This window comes from Elgaria multicarinata, chromosome 4 (assembly GCF_023053635.1).
Source record: "Elgaria multicarinata webbii isolate HBS135686 ecotype San Diego chromosome 4, rElgMul1.1.pri, whole genome shotgun sequence".
In the NCBI taxonomy this organism is placed as follows: Eukaryota; Metazoa; Chordata; class Lepidosauria; order Squamata; family Anguidae; genus Elgaria; species Elgaria multicarinata.
The window spans coordinates 67054277-67078356 of NC_086174.1; the positions used below are offsets into that span (position 1 = coordinate 67054277).

Genomic DNA, 24080 nt, shown 5'->3' on the forward strand with positions numbered 1-24080 from the left:
ATATACATGTTTGGTTTTATACTATAATGGTTGCTCATTGTATTTAGAATGCAAATTCCAGGGTCTTCCCTGACCCACTTAGTTATTTGGCCCAAACTTGCTGAAACCCTCTGTGGCATCAGAGCAACTAAGCTATTGGAAGCCAGAAGAGATGCCCAGTGTCACTTTAGAACTAATCAGCCATTCATTGTTGGATTGCAATACCTGTGTTTTGTGTAATTGTGAACAAGCAAACTCTTTTCATTAAAAATGTCGCTATAAAATACATTAATTTGCAGTTAGAGAATATACAAAGTGGATCATGAATTTATATAGATTAAAAAAACATACAACAGAAAACCAATTATGAGGTGTAAATAGAAACAGCTGTTTAGTTGAAAGTCAATTTACATTACATTAGTTATCATTTACCTAGAATTCCCTTGCTTTGTTTTTACAGCAACAGTTCAGAAATCAATGTATTTTCTGCTGTGGCTATATATTCACCCAGCATCATCCATAAACCATTGCACAGTTGTGATAGTGACTCAGCCACCCTGCGCGGTGTTCAGTTCAAGAATACATCTTGCAAGGGAAATAATTTTGTCAGGAGACATTGTTAAAATGTCAGAGTACACATTGACTTTAGGAGCATATCCCATAGTAAAAACTAAACCAACATTCAAAATCTGACCCTACAAACAGAACCAGTGCCTTGGTGTGTGAGAGTAGAATGCTTTATCCTTAGTTAAATTAGTTCACCTGGTAGCAAATGGTATTTGCCATGTCAGGAAAAAGTGGAATTTGCCATTGTCTGGGAGATCGCTCAGATAGAAAGGGAGAGGTTTACAGCCTTCTAATAGTCTATGCTAAGAGTGCTCCTCTGAGATGACAAGGAGTATCACAAGGCAAAACGTACTCGTTTTCTTCTCATAACCCAAAGATGCCTCTCTCCTTGTTTTTAATCTACAAACAGTGGTTCCAGCCAGTTCTTTTGGGAGGTCTTGCAAGGTACAGCCTTGCGGTAGTTGCACAGGCTTGCAAAATAAAGTTATGCTACATCTGACTTCATGTCCACATCGGAAATAGTTTGCTGTGCATGATCAGCTGCTGAATAGACATGGTAATTGGCTGTACTGCAGGGCATATATATTGCCAATGCATTTTATCTAAAAATAGGTTTGTAGGCCAAAGTGAAACCTCTCTATGTCTTTCTCAAACATTTCCTGACAATGCAGAAACATTTACTTCTTCAGTGTATTTTTGCTTGATTCTGTTTCTTTGTTCAGCTTTTCCTTTAAGAATGATTTAAATTAGAATAATCTGTTTTTGGTTTCTGTTTGAGTTTTTCTATTACAGCTAGTCGTTCTTAGAAAAAAAACGGACTGCAGTTTTCAAAGGAGGAATCTTAGATTGTTACTCTTTATGGCAAAGCAGATGATCCTTATGAACCGTTATCACCCACAAAAATAACACACTTTTCTGTCTGTCTATTCAGCACGATGATTTTGCATTGCAACGAAGTAACACAATATTGACACAGGGTGATGATGTACCATGACAAATTGCCGTGACATCGGTATAGACATAATTTCTGTCTTGCTGGACAGCTATTAAAGTGTCAACCTAAATAAATGAATGAGATATTGATGGCTTTAAGAGGCATTTTTTATAGAACAAACAGCTCTTTTTAAAAACAAAACAAACCCCTGTGTATCACTGCGGACACAGCATGGTTGTTTTCCCCATTATGCTATGAAGTGTGGCATCCAAGTGAATTATAGTTACATCTCTCTTGGTTCGTTTTTCTGAGCCTCGTTATTTCCCTGAAAAGTAAATAATCTTTAACAGCTAAAGGAGATTCTGTATTAACAGGGCACCCTGAACAGAAAATCTTCCTCCTCTTCTTCTTCTTCTTCTTCCCCTTCTTCTTCTTGACTTATTCTAATGCAGAAAGTAATGAAATATTTTACCAGCATGTTATTTAGTTCCTTGATGGGCAGCTCTATTGTCAATGGCCTTTCCCCCCCCCCCTTTGCCCCCATAATGATGTAACTCTCATTAAGGAAAACACAAAGGCTGAATTATTTCTGTATGGTCATGTGTCAGGGACACCATTAAATGCAAGTGGTTTATGTGAGTGCAGTGCACAACTAATTTAAGGGAGAAAATAGCAATTCTTTGGAGCACAACTTCTCTTGGGCCTCAGCTAGATGAGGGGGTCGGAGGCAGACGATCTCACAATTTTATGATCGCGGGATTGTTGCCTTCGGCTACACGCAGCGCACGAAGTCCAGGAAGGAAAAGGCCGTTGTGCCCGCCATTTTGTTTGTTTTTGTAAGGGAGCCGGGGCGCATGAGCACTCGTGCGCAAAACTGTAAGTTTTTTAAAATGATAATAATTTCTTCACTCCCCCCACCCCACCCCCGATGGGCATAGAGCTCCTGAGGAGCTCCATGCCCAGCTCCTCATGATTACTCATGATGAGCCGGGACAAACCGTGATGTCTGCCCACATGTTCCGAGGTCTCGGAATAATCCCGAGACCGTGGAAAAAGCAGGCTATAAGTGTAGGGAGAGATCCTGGGGAAAGGGAGGGATCATCCTTCCCTGCTCCCAGGAACCCCTGTGCGTCATGTGGGCGCACAGGGACGATCCCGGGGCAATCCCCGGGATATCACCCCGTGTAGGTATGTCCTTGGATAATGGCAGTTCTGCCATTTTAAAGTTCAGGGAGGGGCAGATGAACTTTAAAAGTTCATTTTAAAGTTTCAGGGAGGGGCAGATGCACAGCAAGGTTCAAATAATGTATCCTGGTTTTGGATATATTCAAGCTCCCCTCCACCTTGTATGAATCTAAAGATGAATTGTCATGGTTATATTTTTTATATCTCATACAGCTGTCCTGATGAGAAATCACACAGGCTCTGAAACAGAGGAGGTGACATTTCCATCTGCTCTTCCTAAGCAAGGACCCTGATAATGGCGAGTGCAGCACAGAGACATCATTCTTCAAAAGTTTCCATTTCCTATAAGTCCCGTTTTGTGGTGAACTCCATTGCAAGCAATCTAGCCAACAGTGCAGTCTGGTGGCTCCAATGTCAGTTGGGCAATGAATTCACTCTGGATTTCAATCGGAATCCACTCCAGATTTCTCACCTTGGATAGCTCCTTAAAAGGTCTGACTGGTTCTGGCTGAAATCCAGAGTAGATTCACTGCCCCACTGACATTGGAGTCACCAGCCTCCACTGCTAACCAATATTCCAGATTTGCCCCCACTGGCCACAATGTAAACACCAACCAATTCCCTTCCCTGCAGTTCTGCTGCAGCTACAGATCCTTTGTCTGCAGCACTCAAGGGCTATACCTAATAGCTTCTCCAGTTTATTATTTATTGATTGATTACATTTATATACTGCCCCCATAGCCAGGGCTCTCTGGGCGGTTTACAGAAATTCTAAAATTAAGATAAAAACGACTATACAAAATTTAAAATTCGAAAACACAACATACACACATAAAGCATTAAAAACCGTTAAAAAACTAAACATGTGGGTAATTAAGATGTGCCACCATATGCCTGGGCAAAGAGGAAAGTCTTAACCTGGTGCCGAAAAGATAGCAGCGTTGGTGCCAGGCGAGCCTCGTCAGGGAGATCATTCCATAGTCTGGGAGCCACCACCGAAAAGGCCCTGTCCCTCGTTGCCACGCTCCGAGCCTCTCTCGGAGTAGGCACCCGGAGGAGGACCTTAGATGTTGAACATAGTGACCGGGTCATATTCACGTCATGTTGCTTGCATGAATGGCTCTGTTCCCTTATCTTTATCTAACCACTGCCCACATTGCTTTTGCTAGATATATGAAAATGAGTCACACCTGTGCTCCCCCAAAATAAAATAAAATGGGGGGACATAAGATTTTCTCTTCTAGAGCTACCCAGTTGGATCATGTTGTCTGTGAATGTGCTGCAGATGAATTACGGATCCCCCCGCCTCATATTCTACTCTGTCAGGGGTACAGATGCATTCAAATCTATTAGCACTCCCATTTTGAGCACTATTGTTCAGAAAAAAACCCAAATGAATTTAATTGACAGGAGAAGCTAGCCCTTCCATCATCTGTGTATATAGTGTTCAGTATTTGTGGGTCTGTCTGCCTCTGTGCATCTTTTCTTCCAGAACCTCTTGGCAGGCAAGGAAACCCATTAACAGTCCCAAAGGCTGTAAAAAAATGCTTACGAATGCCTCTTTCCCACAAGAACTACAGAGGTGAGAATCACTGCCAGGTTATCTCTATATGCAGACTGTACTGCATCTTACATCAGCAACTAGCATTCCATTTCTTTGCCTCTTCTCATATCTATTTGCATGATTGCAGACCTCAGCCCTAGCTGACAAGCATCTGCTGTTCATTACATGCATTAAATCAAAAGGCTGCCAACAATCAACTGACCTTCACCATCACATGAATCTGCTCACATTTATTGTGGATCTTGGTTACTTTGCAGCATTTACAGAATCACATAATCATGCACTATTGACTTTTGGAAGGACATATCTCAACTGCATCAAAATATGCATTGTAATAGTAACTGTGGAAAAATGGGTTGTTTGCACCCAGTTCTACTTGAGAAGTGAAATTCCAGAAAGTGATCACAGCTACTGACTGGGCACATAACTAAATGACGCTGTTGAACTTGAAGAATTGGATGCATACTCTAGGACTAGTACCTGCAATTGACCCTACCCCCTGGACTCTGCTCATTATGCAAAGACTCATCCATTCCTATGTCATATTTCCTTATCAGGGGTACCCAGTACACCACTCATAGGTCCCATGGTGCCCGAGGTCACCTCCAAGGGTGTCCATGAAGCTCTCCACTCCCTGCCCCCTTCCTATTAAAAAAAAAAACCTTTGGAAAATGTTAGGGTAATCTTCTTTCCTTCTCTTTGTAGCCTAGCTATTTCTATCCTCCCTTCATTGGGTCACTGTTTCTCCTCTCTCTTAGCCTTTATCCTTGCTCTTGCTCTTCGCTTTCCTGTTTCCCCTTCCCTTCCAGCCTTGATCTATCTCTCTCCTCTACCCCTTTGCCTTGCTATTTTCCCCTCCTTCCCAGCCTCTAACCTCAATATTTCGCTTCCCCCATTTCTGTAGCTCACCTTTGACTAGCCAGGCCCCCACGGCAGCCATTATGTAACTAGCCACATCCTCCATGGGAGACATTTTGTGGTGGTGCCCACAGCAGTTTCCGAAGTCACAATTATGCCCACAGATCCAAAAATGTGGGGGACCCCTGAGTTCTACTAGCTGACGTACAGTTTGGTATTTATTCATAATCATGGCAAAAGCCAAATGTTCAAATTTTTTCTCTGCGCTGCCTTATAAATTCATCTCGATATCTATATCTAGCGGGTGTCTCAAATATACTGATATACAGATGTCCTTCTCTATGACACTTGTTATGAATAGTTAATGCTGTCAGTTACGGTTTATTAAGAGTTTATACTGCCATTCATAACATGCTTACTAATTTATAAGCATGTTTGTGGCTTTTATGTTCTATCAAGTATTTATCACTGACCCTTTCGAGAAAGTGTTACAGATTTTTGTGAATAATTTATGTTTAATATAAAATTTAATGCTCCAGATTTCTATTGAGGCTGCATTAGGCTTTATGGCATTTATTTTGTTTCCCACATGAGTTATTCAAGGCAAGGAATCTTTAAAGCTCTTCGAGTTTAGTTTTGATTGTTCTCACCCTTTCTAATGATTTGCTGTGTGGCTTGTCATAATTTCGCTCCCTTTGAAGGCTGTTTGTTTTCCTTTTAGAACATCTGCAGAATTTTCCATACACCATGTTGGCTAGCGGTGTGGTCTACAGCACATCTAAGATTGGATTAGAACAACTTGTTGGGGTTATGGTGATAATATAAATCACTTCTCAAGACATTTATTCCCACCTTACCCCAAATCAAAAGGCATAAAAGGCATACTGGCAGGAGGACTGTTTTATTCAATTTGTATATCACTTCTCAGTAAAAGTGGTTCACTGGAAATATTAAAACAATTTAAAGCATCACATGCCAGCCCAAAATACCTTATTTCAATAAATTTGGGAAGCCAATAATATATTTTTTAAAACACACAAGTAAGATGCCATCTTATGCATGATTAGACAGAAAAAAGTCCTACAACACTTCTGGCTGGGGAATGCTAGGAGTTGTAGGACTTTTTTTCTGTCCAAACATGCATGGGCTTGCACCTTTAATGACTTAAAAGCAGTTAACCAAATCTTCATCGGTACATTGAGTGAAGTCTCCCTAAGAAAAGATTGCCCTTTAGTCCTTTATATGGGTCAGTAGGGAGATAGAAAATTTTACCCCCTTTTGCAGAGAGTTCCAAATGTGAAGTGCTACCACTAAGAAGACCTTAAATGTTACAGTCACCTGCTGTAGCAAAACCAAACCACTCAGTCCCCTTTATTTTTTTCTATCAGAGGAGCAAGGCCTGAATCTGGGAAATCTTACCATAGGGGAGAAAAAAAGATGTGTTCTTTATATTTACACCTCCCCAAAAGCAACTTACCTGGGCAATCAGGTGTTCAGTACCTGTTGTTTCCTCCCATGCACCCCTACCCCCATCTGTTAATCTTAGCCCTTCTGGAAAACACCATAAGATGGGCTGTTAGAATATACTTGCATTGCCGTCTTTGTCTGCCTGGGAAATCTCTACTGTTTCTTCCTTTCCCTGGCTCCCGTATAATGGATGTACACTGAACTGGCTTTAAAATAGTAACCATGTAAGGCAGACATGGGGAAACTGTGGCCCTCTGGATGATGTTGAACTCCAACACCCATCAGCCCCAGCCAAGCTGGCCAATAGTCAGGAATAATGAGAATTGGAGTACAGCTGCATCTGAAGGCCTACACATCTCTTTCTTCCTTGATCTGATAGCTATTGTTTATTATTATCAATTACATTTTTCCTGCTCCTTCACTAAGGAGCTCAGACATTGTAAGCATTAGTTAGGGTGACCATATGAAAAGGAGGACAGGGCTCATGTATCTTTAACAGTTGCATAGAAAAAGGAATTTCATCAGGAGTCATTTGTATATATGGAGAACCTGGTGAAATTCCCTCTTCATGACCATAGTTAAAGCTGCAGGAGCTATACTAGAGTGACCAGATTTAAAAGAGGGCAGGGCACCTGCAGCTTTAACTGTGGTGATGAAGAGGAAATTTCACCAGGTTCTCCATATATATAAATGACTCCTGCTGAAATTCCTTTTTCTATGCAACTGTTAAAGATACAGGTGCCCTGTCCTCCTTTTCATATGGTCACCTTACATTAGTACTGGGCACTGTTGGGCAGCTGCCAAGGCCCTACCAGAACCTTGGCAGCACCCACCTGCACAGACATCTGTGCTGGGCAGGTGGGTTGGAGTGACACTACATCAAGGGCATTGTGGGGCATTTAAAATAGGGCTTTCTAGCTGCCTGCTAATGCCAGTGGGTATTTTGCTGAAGGCCACCACAGCCTGGAGCCAGGCTTGAGCTCAGGGCAGCAAATGAAGTAAGACAGTCTGCAAGACGGTGACTGGCTTTTGCTCACCCATTGAATGTCACTTCTGAATATGGATCTACACTGCCAGTTGGCAGAAAAGCAGAGTGCAAAAGGAAGGAAGGAATTAAATCATTTACCAATAAAAAACTCCTTCTCTTTATATGCATAGTTCTAGAAAATCAATACTGCCCCTAAGTGTTTAGATTTGAAGAGGAATGGATATGGGGTGAGATTGAAAAATGAGGCACAACATAAGCACAATGCACGTAAGCATCCACACACACACTGTAGGGGTCAGTGGGGTGTACCTGGGTTACTAAGCAACTTCTCCAAAGATGCCTTTTTGTCAGAACTGACAAGGCCCTGTGTAAAAGATGGTGTCAAACCCATTCAGAAGGTTTGTTACCTGACATCTTTGGGCCATGGCCAATGAGTTTACTTTTTGTCGAACAGGTAAATGATTTAAACAACTGTGCCTGTCCTCACCTCAAACTTTAGCTTTTCAAATGATAGAATTCACTTTCTCTTTTCAAAAGGTGCACCAGGGCATTGCAGTAAGAAAATGTTTTGCTTTTATGCAACTGTGTGTAAAATTCAAATTTTGCCAGCAAAGGGGGTAACCAGCAGCAGTTGGAAGTAAATGGGATTAACAATCTGGACTTGAAAATGAAATTAGCCATGTGCATCAGAAACCAGCTGTTAATTTCAGGCTGAAGAAATACAGCCTCAGACAGAAATTCAAAGTTTCTAATCATCAACTTTGTGCAGTACTTTTCCAGATACTTTAAAAACTAAATTAAATAGCTGGGATGTGTGGTTTAGTCAACTGAACCAAATGAAGCCTGTTCAAGATGCCATGTTGTTTGAATGATACAGGCTTAATAATATTGTAGACATATTATTAATTACTTAAAATGAATTTTGGAATTATTGTAATGTCACAGGTCTGTTAATAACTTGGAACCATTCCATTCTTTTATTAAACAGCCCTTTCTCAGCATATGGTTTGCATCCATTTCTCAAATTAATTATATACCCATATGGAAATAGTATACCAATTCAAAGTGCTGGTGTTGACCTTTAAAACTCTATGCCAATATCTGTGTGTTTAGCTAAGATTAGATTAATTTGTCCCCAACATTTAGGTTCTCAAAAAGGGAGGTGGTAGAAGGCAAGGGCGAAGGTGAGGCGAGAGGCTTACCTTCTTGTTTCTCGGACAAGTAGTAGTTGCAGGAACTAGACAGAGATCTGGTTTACACATGTACTTGGTTGAAGATCATTGTCCTGCAGTGAATGGAGGCAGGGATGGATGCTCCTTCCTACTGCACATATAAAGCATTGTATGCACCATTGCTACAAGCATTGTATAAAACAGTGCATTGAGACATGAAATCTCCCCACCCCCTCACTTGAATATGAAAGTTTGTGCAAAATGAGCCTCCACACAAATTATTGGTGTAAAGATTCAAACTCTTCCAATGACTTATATGTATTGGGAAGGAGTATGCATGCTCAGTCCCTCCACCACAAAATGACCACTCTCACCAGGTGAGTGTGTGAACCACCACATAGAGGTGGAGTGCATAACAGTGGCATCACAGTGCCTCAATAGAAAGTCATGTGCTAGTTCATACTTGGTTTTGGAAGCTCTAATACAGTCACCCACACTCATGCCCTGCGGGTTTCCCATGGGCAGCTGGCTGGCCACTATGTATTCATTGCTGGACTCATGTCCTGCTTGTGGGTTTTCCGTGGGCTGGCCACTGTGTGAACAGAATGCTAGTAGATGAACCTTTGGTCTGATCCAATATGGCTCTTCTTACATCCTGAACACTCACACAGTCTCTTTTCGTGAAGAGACGTCTGTATTCCTTTCTTTACCTGTTTATGTTCTACTCCTTCTGACCTCTTCTACTTTTTGGTATCCCTGTCTATCCAGACCAGGGCAAAAGGCATCCATCTTCGTCATCAATTGATTGTGCTTTCCCGAGGGACACTTGCCTGGTGCTGGCGTTGATGTGCCTTCTTATTTTCCTAAATTTTTAATCTAAACCGCGCCTCTCTCTCTCTCTCTCTCTCTCTCTCTCTCTCTCTCTCTCTCTCTCTCTGAGATTGTGAACTGCCCAGAGAGCTTCGGCTATTGGGCAGTATAAAAATGTAATAAATAAATAAATGTTATGTTGCTTTTCTTTGATTTAGGATCCTGCTGCTTTTATGTTTTTAAATGCTTTGTATTCAGTTTTTTGACTTAGTATTGTAAGTTACCATAGGAATTGATTTCAAGAGGGGATTTTCTTTCTATAATAAATAACAAACATTTCATTTGATATATAATAAAAGAAACAGCAGATATCTCTTGCCCCCTCCCCCCAGAGTATGACATCATTCCACACACATAAATATTCACTTGGATGTTTAGGCAAATCATTTCTTCTTTATTTAAACATATAATAAAGTTTTTACTTCCATTTCAGTGCGCTGTAATTAATCTAGTCAAGGAAAAATTAAGTTTATTAATATAATGATTCTTTGACCCATCATCTTCTATGGACAGATTGATTCCCCTAGGGATGTTAAACAGCCAAATTAGATTACTGGCCTCAGGGAGGATTGGTTTTGAACTCTTTAGTGGAACAATAGAATCAAATTAGTTTCCTTAGCCATTTTAAAACTGATTTAAAACCTCCCAGAAGTTTGACGGCTTGGAAATAACATCTTCATATTTTTTTTTTAAAAAAAAAAATCTTCCAGGTCAAACCAAAGCTCCTTTGAAAGTTAGTGAAAACTTGCACATCATAGAGAGACAGTTATAGAATTGCCATTGTTTTATAATTAAAGATGGAGCAGTGAAGAATAAGGCACTAAGGAGCAAACTGCATGTTACACTGCAGCTGTGAATAACAATGACCCAATAGTTTGTTCTCTTTTCTTTCTAAAGTGCCCATGGGAAGACTTGCTTTCAAACAAAGAAGAACAGGAGGGAAAGATAACCCTGCCATTTTTCTGTGTAAGCATAGGGTTGTAATGGAACACCAGAGATTTTCCCCATGTAAACTGTACTTCTAGGAAAGATCCTCTTAGGTTCATTTAAAACACTTTCTAACTCAGGGCAGGGCTGAAATATCTAGATTTAAGACAGGGGTAAATCTGTGTTGTGATGTTTTGTTTGGTTGTCATCGATGTGTCCTCAGAATATACACATTTTGATTCCAAACTATACAAAGATTCAGGTCCAAATTACAGATGAAGGTGGTGCCTAAGACGCTTTAAGATTGTGATAGTGAAAGAGTTGCCTGACTGAGGGCACAGCTAGACGGGGTGCTATCCACATGATGCACAGAGCATCCCGGGAGCAGGGAGGTATGATCTGTCCCTTGGCCTGGGATATCACCCTACACTCTGTTGCAATTTTTCCGCGGTCTCGGGATGATCCCGAGACCGTGGAACATGTGGACGGGCAGCACAGGTTGTCCCAGTTCCTCGCGAGTAACCATGAGTAGCTAGGAGCCGGGCACGAGGCACAGAGCTCCTCAGGTGCCCTGAGCCCATTGGGGGTGGGGTGAGCGGGAATTTTTTTTTAAAAAAAAATCCTCACGTTTTGCGCACGAGCACTGCTGTAGGGCTGTGCGTTAAAAAGTATCTAGCAAATTTAATAGCACTATGGGTTTTAGTGTCATTCTTGTATATGATTATATACCAGACGCACTGAGTTCAGTGTCATAATGGGCACTGTGGGAGAACGATCACCAACAATTTGGAGAAACTCATGTCGTATAACTCTGAAAATGAACCACTCCTTTGTGTGTATGTGCATCCACACACATTCAGCACCAACACTTGCATGTTAAAATAGGACCTTAATGTTTTAATTGGCAATTGCTGTAGCTGCGCATTTTAGCAGAGTGCCAGTGCTATGAAATATTAATGGAAAACGCCATGAGAACCTTCAGCGCTTGATTGAATGAGGGAAGACAAGGTTGTAAGGTTGATACTGCAGCAGTTCTAGTGATTGCTGGCGCTTGGCTGTAATTACAATTTTCTGTTTTAATACCCCTTCAGAGTTGGTGTTGTATATGAGGCAGATTTATTTTCACCTCCTTTTGCCCCCAAAACAAAGAGAGATAATCTCAATCAAGGCTATTTGTAGAAAAAATTATCCTGATGATTCTCGGGAAACTGGGACTGTTAATGTTAGATGAGGATTTGTGTCGCTTGTGTGGTGCAGTACATTCATATCCTTTTAATTTATTCTGATTGCTCTTGAGTTCATGGCTGGCGATGTTGCTCTCTACAGAAGCCCAATAATGTGGCTATAGAAGTGTGAGATTGCCATCAGTCCATCTGCATAAAGCAGTGTGGAGGGTTTGCTGGAAATGTCCATTTATTCCCTTCTCGAAGATCTGAGTGTGCCTCCTGTAGTGCTCTCAACATCCAGCCGTTTTGCCGGGAGAAAGACAATTGCGAGTTATTCCGGATCTCTGCACAGGTCCTGCTTGTTTGCAGGCTTCATCTAGCTCTATTCCAGACATATTTCTGCTGTGTTAAGTTTAATGCTTGTGATTTCTTTTTAATAGTATTCATGAAAGAGACTGATAGTGTTGGGGCTTGAGCTAAGCACAGTGGTTGCCTACTATTTTGTGTGTGCAAGGTTTTACGATGTACAGTAAATAGGAAGTGGTTCACAATTCACACCTCCGTTTTCTCTTTTGTTGCTGAAGACACACACACAGGCCTCTAGACTTTTGCCTTGTTTTCTTGCCACTTTTCTGCAATTTATTGTCAGTGTCACTTAAACATCAGTGTTCAAACAGGATAGGTGCTGTCCAGAATAACAACAACAACAACAACAACAATCAGAGAGTAGATACAATAATAACCAAATTAACTAATTAAATTGAGAGGATGGAATAGGGAGCCTTTCAGTATGCCAGGCATGTGCTGTACTTCTGAACAGTGGTCCTGAGCTCCTGGGATTAGCTCCTGTGTAAACATAAATTCAGGAATTTTACAAATATGAGCAATACTTTCATTATCATATATGTCATGCCCCCACTGGAGGAATCCTCTTCAGAGGAAGAGCTAGAACTCCTGGAGACAAATTGCCTCAAGGAGCAGCCCATGCCAGAAACTAGGAGGAGCCTGGGCCCTTGGGTAAGATGACCATGGATCCATCCAGGCAAGAGGAGGGGAGCTCTCCCTCTGAGACAGAGGCAGAGTGACTACTGATTTCCCAAGAGCAGCAAAGTTTCAAGAGGAAGGCCGGAACAATCAGTGTAAGAAGTGCCCAGTTGCAGCTGAAGGCTCCTCATGAGTAAAGAGCTCCTTGGGAACAGGGCCTTCCAGTTGAGGAGGAGTCCTTCCAGAAGCCTCTGATGTCCTGCAGCTGAGCCCTGGGTGGGGCTCTGAAAGCTGCAGTTTATAAGTCTCAATTATGAGCAAGAAGGGCTACTGGAACAATGTCTTTATGCTAGCTCTAGCTGCTGATCTCCTTGCCTCTGATGACCTGTTACTCCTTCCACTGGCCTTCTTGTGAGTAGACTCTGCATTTCCTAGTAACTTCATGTTTGGACTCTTCCATGTGTTGTACTCTTTGCTGGAACCTTACTCCTTACTGGCCTAGACCTTAAATTGCTCTGTGACTTCATATTTGTCCTTGTTTGGTGCCTTAGTCTTGGTGTGGACTTTGTTGCCTTTGACCCCAGACTGCCTCTGACGCTGTATAAGAACACCCTCCACCCTTGACCCCCCAATAAGCAGAACAATATGACAAGTCACTGATCACCCTTTCGAAAAATTCTGAAATGTCACAAAGGATGGGGTTTAAGATTCTCAAAATACTTAAAAGCACATAATGGCAGAAGTAAGCACAGGTGGTTGAAATTGTGGTGGTCCTCAAGTAAAATGAACACGGCTGCCCCTCTGCACACCCTCTTCTTATTCCACTGCTGGTTCCACTTATTGGCATTCGTAAATGTAGTTTGCACCCTGAGCTGCAGGTAAATTAATTACAGTAACTTTGAACTGGCTCACAACAAGAGCTTACCAGTCAAATATTTAATGCTATTATGTTTTAAATTAGTCCAATAAATTGAAAAGCCTGTAACTTGTCAACTTTTCTGTTTCGTTCTATGTCTAATGTTGAAAGATTGCCTTTTCATTAAGGAAGCAGTAAATTAACATTTGGTAGCCTGACAGCTTTCAGTGCACAGAAGTGAGCTTCCAGCATATTTCTTCTGGTGTGCAAAGTTAAACAGGGCCAACTCCAGCATTCGGGGAGCTCCTCAGTCAAAAGGGCCCTTATAACCAGTGAGAGGCAGAGAGGGTGGGGCTTGCCAACTGAGATAGCCCTACCCCCCCCCCCCCCAGCCAGCCCTCTGCCAGGATGGCTTATGCAAGCAAGTTAAGATTACTGTACTGCTTTCTATGTAGTGCTGCCCTTGAACAGAGTCCAGAAACATCAGTAGGTTGGTTCAAAAGGCTGCTGGCACAGTGAATCACATTATGACAGGTTTATATCAGCCTCACTGGGTGTCAATTTGTTTTCAGGCTAGATTCAAATTGCTAAAACCCTAAACAAGCTCTGGGGAACCTTCTTTCTATGAAGGGTCATTGACCCATGGGAAAAACCAGCTGGGGGGTGCAGCTGATGAAGGGTGTAGCCAGAGCCAAAAAGTGGGCAGAAGTACCCCTCTCTCCCTCCCTCTCTCTTTTGTGGTCACCAGGACATGCCCCTGCCTCAAGGGGTGGGGTTACTTTTGCATCCTTGACATTCAGTGGACAGTCAAAGGAAGCTTCCCTGCCATCCCCTTCCACTCAGAAGCTCTTCTGTGCCGGATAGGGTTGGTGGAGGTTTGCCTTTGTGCCTACTGGGGTGGTCGGAGCTCCAAACACCTGGCAGGCATTAGATGGTTCACATGGGGAAGAAAGAGGAAGCAGCACCCATTCAGTGGGCGTTTTTATCACACTACTTTTCCTGCACACAGCAGGAAATGGCGGCAAGTTTCACTTCAATCAAAACCCCCAGATTTTCTGGGTCTTATTTTGTCATGGAAAATAGAGCAGAAGGGGTGGGAGACGTGTGGGAGGCAGATGGTCATCAAAAAGACCCGCAAACATCCATAAGTGGCCAGGAATGAACATCCTATAAAACACTTGTCTGAGGATGCTCTTAAATTGTAAGGCTAATTGGTTTGGTCTCTCTTTTGTTCTTTCTACAGTGCTCAAGCTCAGGACACTAAGTAAATGTAGGGTGACCATATGAAAAGGAGGACAGGGCTCCTGTATCTTTAAAGTTGTATAGAAAAGGGAATTTCAGCAAGTGTCATTTGAATGCATGTAGCACCTGGTGAAATTTTGTCTTCATCATAACAGTTAAAGCTGCAGGAGCCCTGCCCTCTTGACCAGATACAAAAGAGAGTAGGGCACCTGCAGCTTTAACTATTGTGATGAAGAAGGAATTTCAGCAGATGCTGTATGCATACAAATGACACCTGTTGAAATCCCTTTTCTCTACAACTGTTAAAGATACAGGAGCCCTGTCCTCCTTTTCATATGGTCAGCCTATATAAGTGGCCTTTCATAGTAGTAGTCAGTCCCTTGGTGTATGAAGGGGGCCTCCGCCACTCGCAGCAGCTCTACATGCTATGATATTGTTACAAGTTGTACTTTGCTTTTATTCCAAGCCTCCCTTTAGCTTAGGCATGGCTTGGCCACACCCAATGAATGCTAATTATCTTGTGATCAAGGCAGTAGATCACCTCAGCAACTGTTGTAATCAGTTTTACACCTTCCTATAGGTGAAATGGGGCTGAGGGCCAAACAGGGCATTTGTCACGTCGGTAGCCTCAGCGTACTTGATTTTTCCTCTCACAAATAGCTGGTTGGGGTGTGTGTGACCAGATTGGGACAATGGCTGGGGGAGATTTTAGGTTTTTAAGCCTTTGACCCTGTCATGGGCCCAATCAGAATCAGCTCCCTTGCATCTGCTATTCACAGCGGAAAGAAAGCTCCCATTGAGACTAATGAGCACCACATCTAGTTTGGGCCTCTGAGAGTGATTTGCCCAGTCTGGGTATGGGTTGTGGGCCGTGAAACCTGGAATGGAGGTTATGTTGTTATTATTATATTTTTATTTTGTGGGGAGCTTTGGGCTTTTGAAGACTTGATGATGCTTTGAGGCCAGGATTGCCTGCCTGTGTCCCTGATTAGCTGATATTTGAAAATAAAACTGGTATTACAGAAACAACTCGTCCCCGGTGCTCATGTTCTCCTTCCTGTCAAGCTGCCCTGGACTTCCTGTGGCTCGGAGAAACTGAGAGCACAAAACTCGATACCATCATTGGCGCCTCAGAGTATATGCTGTGAGCTCCTAGGATGTCTCTCGGCTCTATTGACCTTGCTATGTTAGAACGCCCATTGCAGGTTTCTCTTCAAATCCTCACAGAAGAGACTCTCAAGCAATAACTTCTTAGGGGTCTTTTAAAACATTTCACCCTAGTTGAGAGAGCCACTTTTCAAGGAGCGGCTCTGGCATCAATGAGGAAATATTTAAATAATCCAACCACATATATGTGTGGGTCCCAACCACAGAATTGGTACCTCACTGAAAGGGGCATGCCAGTGTCATGGTAAGAATCCATACCTATGTGAGTGGGTAATTTAAATTTCATGCCAGTGACGTAGCAGCTACTTCCAGAGAAACAGCCCCCATCTGCCTAGGGAGGGATTTAAAGGGAACTCAAACTCATTGCAGCACTAGTGTTACTAGCTTTTGTTTCATGTGCCCTCTCTGTTCATTATTGGTGTTGTTTTTCCCTCTTTCAATTTTTTCAGTGCTCACCAAGACAGTGCTTTGTTGCTAAAAAAGAAGAGACAAGATAAATAATATAAAAAGGAGTGTAATAATCGAGATGATCTAGCCATTCTTGCAAACTGGAAAGGGTGGTGGAGAGACGAAGCCACTATACAATGTTTCTGTTCCACATATCAAGAAGCTGCTGAGTATGAATAGGGTTGTGTTAACATTGCATAGGGGCAATGGAGGGATGCTACATCGGTTGCTACATGCAATAAAAACGTCTGCCATCCTTTGGTGTATCAAACTATAGTACTTGCAGTATGTTTCCCCCCCCCCCCTCTGATATGTCATTCCAGTATACTGCACATTTCACATTTGTTTCAGAGTTCTTTTATATGTGTGTGTGTGTGCACGCGCACACACACACACACACACACACACAGTAAATTTGATGGTGTGGCAAATTAAGGCTTTTCTTTTCCTTTCTTCCCAACAGGTGCTGCTAGGTACAACAGCTTTTATGTTTTCTGCAAAAGTTTCTGCCGCGATGTGAAACCTGGAAAGCTCCGGGTCCGTTGCAAAACATGCAGGCAAGGGACGCTGACTCTGGCAAGGGTAGGCAAGAGTTTCTATCTTTTAAAAAGGTGTTGACCAATGTGAAACGATCGATTGGTAAATATTGTACAGAATCTTTTAAATGCTGAATCCAATGTGATACAAAATTTTGGCTATTATCTTGCAATCAACAATGAGGTAAATAACTAACAAGAAGAACCGCCCAGAGAGCTTCGGCTATTGGGCGTATAAAAATGTAATAAATAAATAAATAAATAAGAACAATAATAAATGGAAGTACAGTGGCCAGTTTTTACATTTGAAAATGGGGAAACTTGGATTTGGAAGACATTTTCAACAAATATTTATCTTTTTATTGCATTTTTATACTGCCCAATAGCTGATGCTCCCTGGGCGGTTCACAAAACTATATACAATTTCCCCAATGTTTTCTTTTGTTTTATTTAATCATACTTTCCCATCTAGTGAGCTACCACTTTATTGGATTACTCTGGATGAGTAAAGTGTCAGGGATTTTCTATTTTAAACTGTGTTCTTCAAAAGTCACTTTTGGAACAACCTCCAAAACGCTCTTGGTCTTTTGGTTAGCATTCAGTCACCAGGCAAATATCTTTTTCATGTTTTGGTGCCTTCATCTGATTCTTCTTTCAACAGTTTACTCTGCTCTGGTTCATGATTATTCATTTACTGCTGCTGTTTTCTTGTTTTGGCAATTTTATGAGTTTTATTGTATTTTATTAGTTTTACATTGGCATTTGTATGGCTGCTGTTTTATTGTATGCCATCCTGAACATTTGCTGTTGTTGTTGTTGAGGGGAAAGCAGGGTATAAACATTTTAATAATAACCTCAATCTCATGTACCTCCAAGTAAACATGTATTGGATTTGGCAGACAGATAGAGATACAAACAAGTCATTCTAATTTAGATTTTTCAGTGATCAAAGTCCCTCCCATTCCCTACCTATTCCAATACACCTAAATCTCACTATAATAAATCTCACTGAAAGGGCAAAGGAGTTGGCTACTGACTATTGTCTGTACAGTTACCTTTTATTTCTAAAAGGGTAAAGGGTTAGATTACTTCTTTAAAAATGGAAACTATAAATCCAAGCCAGCCAATGCATTAAAAGGATACAAGGTGGCGTGCTTAGAGTCTGGGCAGTACTCTGATGTTTATGCGCTACAGCGATCATATGGCCTAGTCTGGATGCAATGCTAAATCATAGTTTAGTGTTTCAAAGATGAGCCTTGCCTCCTTCTGAGCTTACTTGCCTGTTTCCCCAGGGGCAGCCACAAGTAGGAGATTAAAAGCTTCCACTTCCATTTTTTTAGATTAACTGTTGTTTAATGTATCATACAAATCCTAAACAGTGCTCAATCTTAACTATGGTTAGTGGGGAAAAGCCAGCTTCATAAACTATGGTTTGAAGTTGGCTTGTTTTGATAAACCCTAATTAAGTTGAAGCACAGTGTGTCTGGGTTCAGAAGATGTAGAAAGCTGTGGATGAAGATGATGATGATGATGATGAACGAGAAGCAAAGATTCTTCCTTAAAGTAACAAGGGGAGCACCACAATCCCAAGGCTTGCTGCACTGCAGTTTATCCTCATAGCGCTAAACTGTGGTTTGGCCTTACATCCAAACCAGTTTAACTTCAAGCCATGAGAATGGGGAGTGTTATTTCTGTTTGCTCTTTTCAGTAACTATGTGGGGATAGCTTAAGGCTGCTTTCTGTGTTTGTCTTTTTCACACAAGGAATAATATTTCATTAGGGCTGAGCTGTTGCACGTGATAGTTATTTGCTCTCTGAAATAATTGAACAGGAGTCATTGAAGCTCACAAACTCAGAAGCCATATTTCAGTTCTGGGCATAAAGGTAAAACTGAAAGATGCAGAGCACATTGATTTCCTGTTTCTCTCATAGTTTTCATTGACTGTTTCAACTTTTGTGTATGTTTCAGTAATTAGATGTTTCCACAACATCTAATACATCTATAGATTTACTGCAATCCTTGTTATTGGCCTGTTCTTTTGCCCAAAACAATCTGTTCAGCATTTTACAATTTGAGTATCGACTTTATTTACTTTAAAATTGGCATCTGATACCTTTTTTTTTTTAATTGGCAGCGATGCTGACGGTTCTCAAATTCTACATGTAAATATTTCCTCAGGAGAAAAGGAGCTCTAAGGCATTGTGTCTCCTGATACATTCCTATGTTGTTTGACTTAATATTGACTTTAAGCTGCAGGCAGAGACACCCTTTTCAGGTTTTGGTGGGGAGGGAGAGGAGAAATTCCAGTGGTGGGTGAGCAAGATTCACAGAAAGGTTCATTTGCCTGCTCTTGAACATATCCAACATTACCACCACTCAACATATTTAGAGTCTTTTAATGTGTTTACTTCTTTTGTTGTTGTTTATTCGTTCAGTCGCTTCCGACTCTTCGTGACTTCATGGACCAGCCCACGCCAGAGCTTTCTGTCGGCTGTCGCCACCCCTAGCTCCCCCAAGGTCAAGTCTGTCACCACCAGAATATCATCCATCCATCTTGCCCTTGGTTGGCCCCTCTTCCTTTTGCCTTCCACTTTCCCTAGCATCAGCCTCTTCTCCAGGGTATCCTGTCTTCTCATTATGTGGCCAAAGTACTCCAGTTTTGCCTTTAATACCATTCCCTCAAGTGAGCAGTCTGGCTTTATTTCCTGGAGTATGGACTGGTTTGATCTTCTTGCAGTCCAAGGCACTCTCAGAATTTTCCTCCAACACCACAGTTCAAAAGCATCTATCTTCCTTCGCTCAGCTTTCCTTATGGTCCAGCTCTCGCAGCCATAGGTTACTACGGGGAATACCATTGCTTTAACTATGCGGGCCTTTGTTGTCAGTGTGGTATCTCTGCTCTTAACTATTTTATCAAGATTTGTCATTGCTCTCCTCCCAAGAAGTAAATGTCTTCTGATTTCCTGGCTGTAGTCAGCGTCTGCAGTAATCTTTGCGCCCAGAAATACAAAGTCTTTCACTGCCTCCACGTTTTCTCCCTCTATTTGCCAGTTATCAATCAAGCTAGTTGCCATAATCTTGGTTTTTTTGAGGTTTAACTGCAATCCAGCTGTTGCACTTTCTTCTTTCACCTTTGTCATAAGGCTCCTCAGCTCCTCCTCGCTTTCAGCTATCAAAGTGGTGTCATCTGCATATCTGAGATTGTTAATGTTTCTTCCTGCGATTTTAACTCCAGCCTTGGATTCGTCAAGCCCAGCACGTCGCATGATGTGTTCTGCATACAAGTTGAATAGATAAGGTGAGAGTATACAGCCGTGCCGTACTCCTTTCCCAATCTTAAACCAGTCCGTTGTTCCGTGGTCTGTTCTTACCGTTGCTACTTGTTCGTTATACAGATTCCTCAGGAGGCAGACTAGATGACTTGGTATCCCCATACCACCAAGAACTTGCCACAGTTTGTTATGATCCACACAGTCAAAGGCTTTAGAATAGTCAATAAAACAGAAATAGATGTTTTTCTGGAACTCCCTGGCTTTCTCTATTATCCAGCAGATATTGGCAATTTGGTCTCTAGTTCCTCTGCCTTTTCTAAACCCAGCTTGTACATCTGGCAATTCTCGCTCCATGAATTGCTGGAGTCTACCTTGCAGGATCTTGAGCATTACCTTGCTGGCATGTGAAATAAGTGCCACTGTACGATAGTTGGAACATTCTTTAGTGTTTCCCTTTTTTGGTATGGGGATATAAGTTGATTTTTTCCAGTCTGATGGCCATTCTTGTGTTTTCCAAATTAGTTGGCATATGGCATGCATCACCTTGACAGCATCATCTTGCAATATTTTAAACAGTTCAGCTGGGATACCGTCGTCTCCTGCTGCCTTGTTATTAGCAATGCTTCTTAAGGCCCATTCAACCTCACTCTTCAGGATGTCTGGCTCTAACTCACTGACCACAACGTCTGAGCTATCCCCAATATTATTATCCTTCCTATACAGTTCTTCCGTATATTCTTGCCACCTTTTCTTGATCTCTTCTGTTTCTGTTAGGTCCTTGCCATCTTTGTTTTTGATCATACCCATTTTTGCCTGGAATTTACCTCCAATGTTTCTAATTTTCTGGAAGAGGTCTCTTGTCCTTCCTATTCTATTGTCTTCTTCCACTTCCGCGCATTGCTTGTTTAAAAATAATTCCTTATCTCTTCTGGCTAACCTCTGGAATTTTGCATTTAGTTAGGCATATCTCCCCCTATCACTGTTGCCTTTTGCTTTCCTTCTTTCTTGGGCTATTTATTTATTTATTTATTTATTACATTTTTATACCGCCCAATAGCCGAAGCTCTCTGGGCGGTTCACAAAAATTAAAACCACAATAAAACACCCAACAGGTTAAAACACAATTACGAAATACAGTATAAAAAGCGCAACCAGGATAAAACCACACAGCAAAGTTGATATACGATTAAAATACAGAGTTAAAACAGTAAAATTTAAATTTAAGTTAAAATTAAGTGTTAAAATCCTGGGAGAATAAAAAGGTCTTCAGCTGGCGACGAAAGCAGTACAGTGTAGGCGCCAGGCGGACCTCTCTGGGGAGCTCGTTCCACAACCGGGGTGCCACAGTGGAGAAAGCCCTCCTCCTCGTAGCCACCTGCCTCACTTCCTTTGACAGGGGCTCACGGAGAAGGGCCCCTGTAGATGATCTTAAGGTCCGGGTAGGTACATATGGGAGGAGGCGTTCCTTCAGATAACCTGGCCCCAAACCGTTTAGGGCTTTAAATGTCAATACCAGCACTTTGAATTGGGCCCGGACCTGGACTGGCAGCCAATGAAGCTGGAAAAGGACTGGCATAATGTGATCTCGCCGGCCAGTCCCTGTTAATAACCTTGCTGCCCTATTTTGTACCAGCTGAAGCTTCCGGACCGTTTTCAAAGGCAGCCCCACGTATAACGCATTGCAGTAATCCAAGCGAGAGGTTATCAGAGCATGGATAACTGTTGCTAGGCTATCTCTGTCCAGATAAGGGCGTAGTTGGTATATCAACCTAAACTGATAAAAGGTGCTCTTTGCCACTGAGTTCACCTGACAGTTCTGCACCCCCAAACTAAGGACCCGATCCTTTAGGGAGAGTGCAGCCCCGTCCAGGACAGGGCAAACATCACCTCGCCGGACAGATGAACCACCCGCTAACAGTACCTCCGTCTTGTCTGGATTGAGTCTCAGTTTGTTAGCCCTCATCCAGTCCATTACCGTGCCCAGGCACTGGTTCAGAACAGTCACTGCCTCACCTGGGTTTGATGAAAAGGAAAGGTAGAGCTGGGTATCATCCGCATATTGATGACACCTCAGTCCACATCTCCGGATAACCTCCCCCAGCGGCTTCATGTATATGTTAAACAGCATAGGGGATAAGATAGAGCCCTGCGGAACCCCATGGCTTAGGAGCCACGGCACAGAGCAATAATCCCCCAGCACCACCTTCTGGAATCAGCCATCCAAGTAGGAGCGGAACCACTGCAATGCAGTACCTCCAACTCCCAGCTCAGACAACCTATCCAGAAGGATACCATGGTCGATGGTATCGAAGGCCGCTGAGAGGTCCAGGAGAACCAACAGGGTCGCACTCCCCCTGTCTCTCTCCCAGCAGAGGTCGTCCCACAGGGCGACCAAGGCAGTTTCCATTCCAAAACCAGGCCTAAAACCAGATTGGCTACTTCCAGTGTCTCAGCAGACAGCCATCTTGCCTTCTTGGTTTTCTTTTTCTTTGGGACGTTTTTTGTTGCCACCTTTTGGACAATGTTGCGAACTTCTGTCCATAGTTCTTCCGGGACCCTATCTACTAAATCTAGTCCCTTAAATCTATTATTCACTTCCACTGCATATTCATTAGGAATATTAGTGAGCTCATATCTAACTGATCTGTAGGTCTTCCCTATTCTCTTTAGTTTGATTCTAAATTGTGCAATAAGAAGTTCGTGATCTGAACTACAGTCAGCTCCAGGTCATGTTTTTACTGTCTGTATAGATGTCCGCCACCTTTGGCTGCAAAGGATGTAGTCAATCTGATTTCGGTGTCGGCCATCTGGTGAAGTCCATGTATAAAGCCGTCTTTTAAGTTGTTGGAAGAGAGTGTTTGTTATGCACAGTGAGTTGTCCTGGCAGAATTCTATCAGCCTATGTCCCGCTTCATTTTGTTCTCCTAAACCATGCTTACCTGTAATTCCAGATGTCATTTGACTACCCACCTTGGTGTTCCTGTAGTCTAAAATACCAGGGGTTGGGGAGATTCCCCTCTCTGCCAATGCTTGCAAATCCTCTACAAGGCACACTTCTCTTTTCTGTATCCTCCAACATTTTATGTGCTACCTCCAGTATCAGAGGCAGTAAGCCTATATGCACCAGTTGCTGGGGAACATGGGCAGGAGGGTGCTGTTGCACCCATGTCCTGCTGTGGGTTCCTGGTTGACAGCTCGTTGGCTACTGTGTGAACATAGTGGTGGACTAGATGGACCTTTGGTCTGATCCAGCATGGCTCTTCTTATGGATGAAAATAGGGGCTCTCTTCTGCATGAATGGGTGAGGCTTGGAACAGAGTCTAACAGCCGAACAGCATGGCCGGGCAGACCAACATAATCCAGGGTCAACCGTGCCACAACTTGAAATTGGAAACTTAAAGTGCATGCAAATTTGTCCAGATGATGGGAGCATGGGGCCAAGCCCACAACCTATGCAGTTAATGCATATAATAACCTATGCATATAATATACACGGGGCGGTATCCAAATGGGCACAACCACTAATGTAGATTATGTTGCACTAGAGTAAAGTTTTCTAGTGCAATGCCAATCGTATTTGCTTGGGTGCCATTTTCCCAGGGGGATTGGCATGCCAACTAATGCCATTGGCATTGCACTAGAGTAGTTTATGACAGTGCATGGAAATTTAAATGAGTAGTTGTGCCCCCTTGAGTGCTGTCCACGATTCCTCGTATTTTCAGTGTTCCAAGGTGAGTACTGTTACTCATGTGCCTAAAATAGGTAGTGTCAGCAAACTTCGAAAAATGAACCCCCTTCCCAGATTCAGAGCCAGCCCAAAGCATTTTGCTACCTGAAGTGGAACAGCAAATAGCACACACACACCCAAACACCATCCAAGTCAAGGTGCATAGTAAGC

The 24080-nt window shown here is 42.4% G+C and overlaps 1 protein-coding gene across 1 annotated transcript in view; it reads left to right on the plus strand.

Annotated features, from left to right (window-relative positions):
• The window catches only part of PRKN (parkin RBR E3 ubiquitin protein ligase), an 887548-nt gene that overhangs the window by 293204 nt on the left and 570264 nt on the right, over positions 1-24080 (plus strand). The window contains exon 4 of the mRNA XM_063124475.1: positions 16837-16955. Within this exon, the coding sequence (XP_062980545.1) occupies positions 16837-16955 (119 nt within the window). The remainder of the gene's footprint in view (positions 1-16836; positions 16956-24080) is intronic.